The sequence below is a fragment of the Euleptes europaea genome, chromosome 4 (genome assembly GCF_029931775.1).
Source record: "Euleptes europaea isolate rEulEur1 chromosome 4, rEulEur1.hap1, whole genome shotgun sequence".
NCBI classification, from domain to species: Eukaryota; Metazoa; Chordata; class Lepidosauria; order Squamata; family Sphaerodactylidae; genus Euleptes; species Euleptes europaea.
Window position 1 is genome coordinate 122665541 of NC_079315.1, and position 11404 is coordinate 122676944.

Below are 11404 nucleotides of genomic sequence, written 5' to 3' on the forward strand. Positions count from 1 at the left end.
CTAGAGAGTCCACGTTGCTTCCAGGTAAACCCGAAAGTGACATAGGCGCGTCACGCGGGTGCGCATGAACGCATTGCCCGCCGGCCCTCAGCTGGTCGGTAGGCAGCCCTGTGGATTGGCGGAATTTTACCCGCCACCACCGGGCACTTGGCAACCCTACCCCAAAGGCCCATGAAAGGTTGCAAAGGCTTCTTTGGCAGGCTGTCATGCTTGGGGGGAGTGGACAAGCTGTCCAGTGGGGGGGGAGGGCTGGGGACCTCAGCAGTGCTGGTCCTTCCACCTCCCTAGAGTTGGCTGCATGGCCAGGACTCCTCTGGCCTGTGCTTGTCAACCCCACTTCTCCCTTCTCCTTCCCCACAGCCATGGGGGTGCTGATGTCCAAGCGCCAGACGGTGGAGCAGGTGCAGAAGGTCAGCCTGGCGGTCTCCGCCTTCAAGGACGGGCTGCGTGAACGGCCTGCTGCCAAGCGCAAGTCCGAAGTCGCAGTGAGCAGCCGGCGGGGGACCCTGGAGGACACGGTGCAAGAGCTGCGAGAGGAGGAGGGTGAAGGGGGGTCTTCGGCAGGCCCCACCCGGCAGGAGGACAGCAGGGCCCACAGAGCGGCCTGGGAGCGCTTGCGGGATGGGCGCGGTGTGGAGCCCGAGGACTTCCACCGCGCCAGCTGCTTCACGCTGCCAGCCTTTGCCCGCCCCACTCCAGGGAAGCAGGACGACGAACCCATCGAGATCAGCTTGGAACAGCAGGAGCAGGTGGGCCTTGGGGGGGGGGGTTCCCCCAGAAGAGGGAGGGGGCAGGCAAGCAGGCAGGGTACCCAGATGGGGGCGGGGAGCCAGCATGGTGTAGTGGTTAAGAACGGTGGTTTGGTGCGGTGGACTCAGATCTGGAAAACCGGGTTTGATTCCCCACTCCTCCATGTGAGCGGCAGAGGCTAATCTGGTGAACTGGATTTAGAATCATAGAATCATAGAGTTGGAAGGGACCACCAGGGCCATCAAGTCCAACCCCCTGCACAATGCAGGAAATTCACAACTACCTCTCGCCTCCACACCCCTAGTGACCAGAAGCTGGCCAAGATGCCCTCCCTCTCATTTGTTTCCCTGCTCCTAGGCACGAAGCCTGATGGGCAACCTTGGGCCAGTCACAGTTCTCTCCGAACTCTCTCAGCCCCACCTACCTCACAGGGTGTCTGTTGTGGGGAGAGGAAGGGAAGGTGATTGTAAGCCGGTTTGATTCTCCCTTAAGTAGTAGAGAAAGTCAACATATAAAAATCAACTCTTCTTCTTGCTGGCTCTGCTTCCCAGGAATGGCACTTTTAATTTAATTGTTTATTTTATTTTTATCCTCCCAAACTGAAAGGAAATAAAAATATAACAAAATATAACAATAGTGGTGGCAAGTCTACAGATAAGCCTCAATAAAAGGTTTCCAGGTGTGTAAAAATATGTCCATGTGCAATTGTCATCTATGTGCTGTATGTGTAAATGTTGACAAGGTAGTAAGGTCCTCGATCCGTTGGGTTATGGGTATTTACCTCTTCAGTGTTGTAATGTAAGTCTTTTACCAACAGTAATGGCATGGGGGGGCATCCATTTTTGTTGACCATTCGTTAGCCTCCAGGAGACAGGCAAATAGTTCAGAAGCATCCTCAAAGATCAATGAATATTCTAATAGAAAATTGATTTGAGTAATTACTTCCTCCCAAAGAGACCAAATAAGCAGACAGACCTAAACCATAGGTTGAAAAGATGTGTCTTGTGAGTTGTGCTGCCAGTAATTAGACTTGGGGCATAAGCAAGACTTTTCATCTCTACTTTGGGAATCTGATTCAGGACCTCTTGATCTTGAAGGAGTGGATAGATCAGCAGAGCTCCCCCCCCCCCCAAGCCAGGGTCTCTTTCCAGATGTTGCTTCAACAGCAGGATCGTGGTTTGTCCTCCACAGGCACTCATGATTGCCTAACAGGAGGGAAACCTCTGCAGGGAAATTTTCCAGCCTGCCTTGTGCCTTCGAGGAGGGGCTCGGGTGGTAAAGTTGGGGCTGTCATTCCTTGCCTGCCTGAACCGCCCTCCCCATTCCCGTCTCTTGCAGGTGACCAACGATGAGATGTGCGACGTCTGCGAGGTGTGGACAGCTGAGAGCCTCTTCCCGTGTCGCGTGTGCCCGCGGGTCTACCATGATGGCTGCCTGCGCCAAATGGGCTTCCTGACCCAAGACAAAGCCGGCGAGCTCATTGAGGCCGCCCACACCGAGATTGGCTGGAGCTGCTACCGCTGTGTGAGACATGGGGACAGGGCAGGTGGGGCAGCAGCGTGCCCTCTGGAGGAACAGTGGGGCAGCTCAGCCTCTCCTGGGCAAAAGGGTGGCATTGCCCAGGGTGGGTGTTTTCACAATCGAGGCCAAGGGCCCTTTTATGGCAACAGCACAAGGCGAGGGCTGCAGGGGAGGTGGAACTTGCCAAATATGCTTGACCCAGCGCATCATGCCATGAGCAGCTATTTTTATTTTGGACCATTGTCCCAAGAAGCAGGAAGCCCATTTAACGTATTCCATTTAAATACGTGCATGAATTGATTTTGTCCTGCTCCTTTGGAAGTCACTGCAAAGAGGGCCAGAGAGGGCTATGGAGGGGGAAAGCTCTCCCGGGTTAACTTAGGACGACAGGGAGGCTGGTGCAATGAAGACCAGAAGATCATAGAATCAGAGCGTCGGGACCAACAGGATCACCTAGTCCAACCCTCAGCATCGTGCAGGAAATTCACAACTACTTCCCTCCCCCCCCCACACACACACACACACACACAGTGATGGCAAACAAGGGTCTCCTCCTTCCCATGGCCACGTTTAGCGACACCACTTGACCAAGATTTCCGACCTCCAGATGTGTCTCTCGAGAAAGTGGTCCCTTCACCCACCAGCCCTCTGTAGCAGCAGCAGGGGCCTCTCTTGTCTGTCTCCCTGGCTGAATTGAGTGGGGGGGGGGTCCCTGCTCGTGGAAGGCTTCCTGCAAATACTCTGCAGGAAGGAGAACCAACTCTGCTGAGTTCCCTCTTCACAGCCACCGCAGGAGGGCTTGCAGCGTGTCTGTCTCTGTCATTCTTCAGAGCGAATGTGGAATCCCAAGTCAGGCTGGGGATGCGGAGTCCTGCAACTCTCAGCTGCCACTATGAAAACAAAAGCCGTTTCTAGCAGGATTGTCTGAGGAAAGCCTAGCAGAGAGGCAGCCATGCCTAGAGAGGGCCTGCAAGCCACCCGGCACTCGTTGGGAGAAGGAAGTAATACAAATACGTGTAATGAAAGACCAGTAATATTTCCACATGGCATTCCCAGCTGGTAGGGTTGCCAACCTCCAGGTATTGAGGGAAAAAATAAGTACCAAACAAATACTTTAAATGCAAACACAAATTTAGTGCAAGTGATGAGAATGTGCAAATAATTAATTAAATAACAAACAACAGACACTGAACAAATAATACGAATGATTAATATGTGGCTTCTGAGGAGTCTTCAACAACGTCTTCTTAGGTATTATTAAACAAGTCCCAAAGGCTTCATACGTGGTGGAATCAGTGGAGAAGACGGTGGGAATGATCGAATGATCATCCGACTTTGAACGGAGCAGCTTTACAAGCGCCCTCGAACTGCTAGGATTTTGTTGAGATTTTTAAAAACCCTGTATTAAGGAGCTTTGTCTCCCGATAATTGAACAGTGTGCTGATGAAGCCGCCAGCGTGGCGGTGAAAACGTTAAGTTAATCCGGACTGCGTTTCAACCAGACTCGATCATTCCCACCGTCTTCTCCACTGATTCCACCACGTATGAAGCCTTTGGGACTTGTTTAATAATACCTAAGAAGACGTTGTTGAAGACTCCTCAGGAGCCACATATTAATCATTCTTATTGTTTGTTCAGTGTCTGTTGTTTGTTAATTAATTAATTATTTGCACATTTTCATCACTTGCACTAAATTTGTGTTTGCATTTAAAGTATTTGTTTGGTACTTATTTTTTCCCTCAATTCCCCATAGTACCAAGTGCCTATTTTTCTCTAGCTTTAACCTCCAGGTATTAGCTGGAGATCTCCTGCTATTACAACTGATCTCCAGCCGATAGAGATCAGTTCCCCTGGAGAAAATGGCCGCTTTGGGCTCTATGGCATTGAAGTCCCTCCCCTCCCCAAATCCTGCCCTCCTCAGGCTCCGCCCCAAAAACCTCCTGCTGGTGGCGAAGAGGGACCTGGCAACCCTACCAGCTGAGCAGAATATGGAGGCTGATCAGGAAATTGTTCCTCTCCCTCTGACAAATTCACCTGATTCCAACTTCCTTGCAAATATTTGTTCTTCTCTGAACTTCTGACAGCGTTTCCAGTGTTGGATACTGTTTGGTTTAAGGGGTTGGGAGAAACAGGGTCCTTTTGCAAATTGCAAAGGAAGCAATACGGCCCCCCACCGTTCTTAAAACTGGGTTAGTTTCAACCCTTGCTTGGTTTTCCATTTCCTAAAGAGGCTGAATGATGCCGGTCCTTTTCTTCTTGCTACCCCAACCCCAGGACAACCTCAACCTTCTCCTCACTGAGAAAGAGATGGGCGCTCTGGAAGAATCTTTCAATCACAGCAAGGTCAGCCCAGGTAAGACTCCGGCGAGGGAGGCCCTGCCGTCACCCACCAAGGGTCTTCCACTAGGAGCAGGAGGCCGGTCGAAACCACATCCCAGTCCTCGAACGAAAGGCGGGTCAGTGAGCGGGTACCAACCGGGTCTGGCAACAGCATACCCTGAGGAGGAGCCTCCTGCCACTAACTTCCACACGCATGCCTCCCCTGTCAGCCATCCACATGCCCTTCCCCATCTGTTTGCGGGAACTGCTCAGCAAGCAGTGCTTCCTGCTGCTTAGCAGCACTGGAGGAGGCCACGTGGGGTGTAGACAGTGGTGGTACTCCTGGTGGCTGCGGTTGTCTGTACCAGCCAGTGGTGTAGGGGGCAGAGGGAGAGGTGGGGCAGGCGATGAGCATGCGCTTGCAAGAAGGATGCACAGGCAGGTGTGTTTGCCCGGGGACCCCAAAACCAGGAACAGCCCTGGTAGCAACAATGGAAAAGCCAGAGTGGGGCCCAACTGGCCACTGGACCAATCCCTCCTGTGCCCTGTGGCCAGTCTCCTGAGGGTTGGGGGGGAGCCCAGGGCTCTAGCCGCTCTTGGCGCTGGGTGGTGCTGGGCATCCCCACACACAGAGACACACACTGTTGGCACTGCCCGTCTGGTGGCTCCACAGAGAGTCAGCTGAGCCTGGAGGACTTCCTGTGCTACAAGCGCCTGGCCAGCCAGCGGGAGGGCGCTCAGCCCCACACCGAGGAGCAGGAAGAGCGGGACACCCTGCAGTTTGCCGCGCTGGACCCTGAGAAGAAGGGGCACATCGAGTGGGCAGATTTCCTCTCCCACGAGTCCATCCTGCTGCTCCAGAGAACCCGCACGCAGGTACCTCCCCGTGGGGCTGGGCGGGGGAGTCAGAGGTGTGTGGAGCTGATCCATTCTGGGTTCATCCCCAGCCTACCTCCTTGCAGCCCCGCAGAAGGTGACTTCTAGGAACATTTCTCCACTCAGACACACACACCCTGTGCCAGCCCGATGGAGGGTGCTGCTTGCAGGAGAGGGACCTCTGGGACCTCTGGGACCTTTCCTTTCAGAAAGTAACATGTTTCAGAAGTCCTGGTAACAACATAAACGAGAGCATGTGCAGAGTGCTTTTAAGAGGGTCAGTGTGGTTTAGTGGTTAGAGTGTCAGACTTGGACCTCGGAGACTCAGGGGTTGTCAGACACACTCTCAGCCTAACCTACTTCTCAGGGTTGTTGTGAGGGTAAAATGGAGAGGTGAATTATGGAAGCCACCTTGGGTCCCCATTGGGAAGGGGAAGGGTGGGTGTGGGGCAGCCTGAATGGGTGGGGCACTGCCCCCTCGCCCCGAAGGACTGCTGCTACAATGCCAGGGTGGGGAGCAAAGAGCTGCCTTAGAGGGAATTAAATAAAAAGAGTCTAGACATTAGGAAGAACTCTCTGACAGTCAAAGTGGTTCCGCAGTGGAACAGGCTTCCTCGGGAGGTGGTGAGCTCTCTTTCCCTGGAGGTTTTTAAGCAGAGGCTAGATGGCCATCTGACAGCAGCACTGATTCTATGACCTTAGGCAGTTCATGAGAGGGAGGGCACCTTGGCCATCTTCTGGGCACTGGGGGTGTGGTGGGGGAGGTAGTTGTAAATTTCCTGCATTGTGCAGGGGGTTGGACTTGATGACCCTGGTGGTCCCTTCCAACTCTATGATTCTATGAAGCAGATAGGAGTTCCCTATTGGGCTTCCTTGCCGAACTCAAGAGGCCCCTGCTCCTGATGAACCCTCCTGGCGGGCTGCTGCGGCTGCTGAGGGGCGCTGACTCCATGCAGATCGAAACACACTCTTCACATGCCCAGAGCCGCCCTTCATGACTGCCTCTTGCTTCCCTCCACAGAACTCGCTGCTCCGCCTGCTGACGGGCAAGGAGCGAGAGCAGGCGCGAGCCGCCTTCCGGGCCTTGGACCAGCACGGGGACGGGCTGCTCAGCGAGGCGGATTGCCGGCGTACCCAACACACATGGTTCCACAAGCGGCACAAGGAGGCCACCTCCTGCAACGTCAGGTGAGGGTCCCAGCAGAGGCACGGACGGCTTGACCAGTGCCCCTCTGACCCACACAGCCTGGGGGGTGGCTCTTCCTGGTCCCCACAGTCCCCAGAGGTTCGGAGTGTGCTCTGGAACGCTGGCTTACGATTGCACTCCAACTTCTCCAAGCAGTGGGGAGATGGGGGCACCTTCACAAGGGTCTCCCTTTGGAAGAGAGGCCCAGAAACCATGGCACAGCCAGCAGCAAGTAGCTATGGTTGCCAACGTCCAGGTGGAGCCTGGAGATCTCCTGGGATTATAAAGCAAATGGCCGCTTTGGAAGGTGGACTCTATGGCATTATACCCATTAGGGGAAGGGCCGTAACTCAGTGGTAGAGCATCTGCTTGGCATGCAGAAGGTCCCAGGTTCAATCCCCGGCATCTCCAGTTAAAGGGACTAGGCAAGTAGGTGATGTGAAAGACCTCTGCCTGAGACCCTGAAGAGCCGCTGCCGGTCTGAGTAGACAACAGTGGCCTTGATGGACCAAGGGTCTGATTCAGTATAAGGCAGCTTCATGTTTACCCCGCTGAAGTCCCTCCCCTCCCTAACCCCCCCTTCCCAGGCTTCACCCCTGAACCTGCAGAAAATTCCCAACCCAGAATTGGCAAACCTGCAACGGAGCTGTTCCCCTGGAGAAAATGGTTGCTTTGGAGGGTGGACCCTGTGGTCCCTCCCCACCCCAAACCCCACCTTCCCCAGACTCCACCCCCAAATCACATTTGTCAGGAATTTCCATCCCAGAGTTGGCAATCCTGGCCTCTACACTGCATGCTCTGAGATAGGCCACCTCACAAGGATTCCTCATGATACCGCCCGAGATGCTGGGACACAGTTGTTGGAGAGTGCGTGCCCACTTGGCATGAGGCTCCCTCGCTGGCACCCCGCCTGGTCTAATCCTGGAGTTCCTCTTGCTCCCTTCCAGCATCAGCCACGTGGGCCCCATGTCGGAGAACAGCCCTGCCAGCAGCGGCAGCAGCAAAAGCCAGGAGAAGATGCTGCTGAGCTCGGAGTCGGAGGAGCCGAGGTAAGCGGGGGGCAGCTGGCTCTGGGCCTCGGCTCAGCCCCACGGGCAGCCTGGCCCGGTCCCACCTTTGCTCCCAGAGCCAGTCCGCAAGTGTGGAATGCCTGTGTTTAGAGGGCACCTGTTGTGATTCTGCCATGGCAAACTAAACATTTCCCTTACATAAATCAACCTGCATGTAGAAGTCCTTTCCTTTATTCCATTCTTTATGCTCGTGGACCAACAGGTCAAGAGCAAAACAAATTCAGTATATTCAATAATACATAAATAACCGAACATACAAAAATGTAATATCTAAACAGTACAGTTAAAAGGAGGTATCATTAAAAAGCATAGATTTTGCCACGGCCAGGGTTACATTTGGATCGGTATCAGTCAATAGCTTTGCAACTATCTCTCGCTTTAGGGCAGGTCCCCACCTCTGGATGTGTATTGTGATCCATTTGTCTCTGGCGAGATCATGCTTTTTACAATCTGCAAAAAAATGCCAAACAGTGTCCAAACTCCCTGATCCACAGTTACAAAGTCGCTCAGAAAAGGGGACCCCTGAAAATCTGCCTGCCGGCTCCCCCAATGGCAGTGCATTTAATCTGGCCTTGGAGAAAAGCACTCTGTATTTGGAGACAGTTAAAAATAAGTAAGCAGGTAGAATACAGTAAGCAGGTAGAATCTTTTGGAATGGGGAGGCCCGGATGGTACAAAAAGGGCATTCCTTGCGCGCTCTGCAGCCAGTGCTCCATTTGTCCATGTAGAAGTCTAGAGCGTCAGGAAAGTGCTAGCCTAGAACACCACCAGAGACTTATTAGAAGGGGAGGGGATGTGGCTCAGTGGCAGAGCATCTGCTTGTCAGGCAGAAGGTCCCCAGGTTCAATCCCCGGCATCTCCAGTTAAAAGGATCAGGCAGTAGGTGATGTGAAAGATCTTTCTCTGTCCGAGACCCTGGAGAGTCGCAGCCAGTGTGATCAGGCAAATACTGACCTTGATGGACCAAGAGGCTGATTGAGGATAAGGCAGCTTCCTATATGTACACAGGTATTAGTAGTAACTTTCCCCCTGATGTACTGCTTCTCTGTGTTCAGAGAGCGGTATATTGGGGGGGGGGAGATTTCTCTTGTGCAATATTTGCCATATGCCGTGGGGCCGTTCCCAAGAGGGCTTTACCACGTGATCCTTCACATGGGAGAGAGGTCCGGAGGTCTGGATTCTGTTCTCGGCTCGACACGTGACTCGCTGCCAGAGCCCGGGCCCCTGTGTGGCCCACGCCTGCCTCAGTTTCCACAGAAGCAGTTCTGACTCCCCAACTGTCGGAGGGATGTGTCAACAGCTCCCAACACGCTCAGCCTCATTAAGGAGCTAAGATCAGACTCCTACGTTGCCGCGGCAACCATTGGCAGTAAAATGAACCAGGAGCGCATTCCCCGGGTAGGAGATGGCACCCGGTTTGGCTGGGGAGTGGTGGGCGAAACTGAAGAAGAACTGAGCCCCCCTGTGCATATGGGAGGGGCAGCAGGAGGGCACGGCGAGATCCCAGCGAGACAGCCACCCTCCTGCCGCCATCTGCTTGCCGCTTCCATCACTGTCTCACTCGCCAGGACTGCCAGCTAGCTGTCAGTCAGAGCGGGAGCAGATTGGCATCAGAGCCAGGGAGAAGAAGAAGAAGAAGAGTTGGTTTTTATATGCCAACTTTCTCTACCACTTAAGGCAGAATCAAACCGGCTTACAATCGCCTTCCCTTCCCCTCCCCTCATCAGACACCCTGTGAGGTAGGTGAGGCAGAAAGAGCTGTGACTAGCCCAAGGTCACCCAGCCGGCTTCATCTGGAGGAGCGGGGAAACAAATCCAGTTCACCAGATTAGCCTCCACCGCTCATTATGAGAGGGAGGGCATCTTGGCTATTTTCTGGGCATGGAGTAGGAGTCACTGAGGGTGTGCGGGGAGGTAGTTGTGAATTTCCTGCATTGTGCAAAGGGTTGGACTAGATGACCCTGATGGTCCCTTCCAACTCTATGATTCTAGGATTCTATGTGGAGGAGTGGGGAATCAAACCCGGTTCTCCAGGGCAGAGTCCACTGCTCCAAACCACCGCTCTTAACCACTACACCACACTGCCCCCCCACTTCTCATAGCTCCCAAGTGCTTGCCAAAAGGAGGGCTGGCCCCCGCAACAAGTTAGGGGGCAGAGAAAATAGATTGAGCCAGGCTGGCTGGGAAGATGACTTTCGGCCAGTGCCAAAGAGGAGGCAGGGCATGGTTGGCAATTGTCCGAAGTCAGGTTGCCATCCCCCAGGCAGGTTGCCATCCTCCAGAGAGGACAGAGATCAATTCCAACAGAGAAAATGGTTGCTTTGGAGAGTGAACTCCATGGCCTTATGCCGCACGGAGGGCTTTCCCTTCCTAGGGTTGCCAGCTCCAGGTTGGGAAATACCTGGAGATTTTGGGGGTGGAGCCTGAGGAGGGCAGGGTTTGGGGAGGGGAGGGACTTCAAGGCCATAGAGTCCAATTGCCAAAGCAGCCATTTTCTCCAGGTGGAGACAGTTGTAATAGCAGATTTCCAGCCACCACCTGGAGGTTGGCAACCCTATCCCTTCCCCAGACTCCTCACTCCCCAGGCAGTTCCTCCAAGTCTCCAGAAATTTCCCAACCCAGAGTTGGCAACCCTCGATCGAGCACAGGGGGTTAACGGGCTCTGTGGGCTCAGGAGAGACCTTAGGGAGGGGCTTGAAGAGGAGGCTGCTGCTGCAGGCGGGGGCCGTGGCCGGGGGGTGGGGGGAGGCGACGGCGCCACAAAGGATGCCATTTCAGGTCTTACTCATCCCAGTCGGGTGCTTTTGAGAGCCAGTGTGGTGGTGTGGCCAAGAGTGTTGGACTAGTGTGTGGGAGACCCAGGTTCGAATCCCCACTTGTACCATGGAAGCTTGGTGGGTGATCTTGGGCCCGTCACATGCTCTCAGCATCGCCTACCTCACAGGGTTGTTGTAAAGATAAATTGGTGGAGAGGAGAATGATGTAAGCCACTTTGGGTCCCCGTTAGAGAGAATGCCGGGGTATACATAAACAAACAAACAAACATTGGGCTGCTGTGGGGGTCCAGTCGCTGGCCCTCATGTATGGCCAGACTAGGGGGGTCATGGGCTGGGGTTCCCCCAGCGCTGGCTCCCCCCAGCTCCATCTTGCTGACTTCTCCTCCCCCCACCCCGCTTATCCACAGCCGAACTGTCGACTGGCCCATCTTCCTGAGAGAGAACACCATCTACATCCTGGCTGCGCGGCCCAACAGTCCTGCTGTCCACCTCAAGCCATTGGCCTAAGAGGGTCCCCTGGCAGCCGGGCAGAAGGCAGATGGGGAACGGCAGCCACACTGAGATTCTCTTGGTTTATCTGAGCAGCACCTGACGGGCAGGGTGCCAAAGGGAAGTCAGCCTCCCCGACTGTGCGTGGAGGGGGCTTGGATGGATCAGCCCCTGGCTTCTCCCACACACACACACCGTACATGCAGACACACACATGGGGGCCAGGCCGTGCTTGGCTGGGACAGGACCCCACATTTTTACCACTGTTGTCCTTTCCGGTTGGCGCCAAGACCAAGCAAGATCCAGACTGCCTCCCTTTCCCGTTCAGCTTGGCCCTTTTCATCCTGTCTGGCTGTGAAGGGGCTGGACTCCAACTTCCCACCTACATTTGGCCGCCTTCGGCTGAGCTCAGAGGG

The 11404-nt window shown here is 54.4% G+C and overlaps 1 protein-coding gene across 1 annotated transcript; it reads left to right on the top strand.

The window, feature by feature from the left end:
• The first annotated feature begins 362 nt into the window (after positions 1-362).
• PHF24 (PHD finger protein 24) lies at positions 363-11006 on the top strand. Its single transcript, XM_056848843.1, has 7 exons — positions 363-749; positions 2089-2274; positions 4546-4624; positions 5264-5466; positions 6488-6654; positions 7600-7701; positions 10907-11006. The coding sequence occupies exons 1-7, from the start codon at positions 363-365 to the stop codon at positions 11004-11006; spliced, it is 1224 nt and encodes a 407-aa protein (XP_056704821.1).
• Positions 11007-11404: the final 398 nt, after the last annotated feature.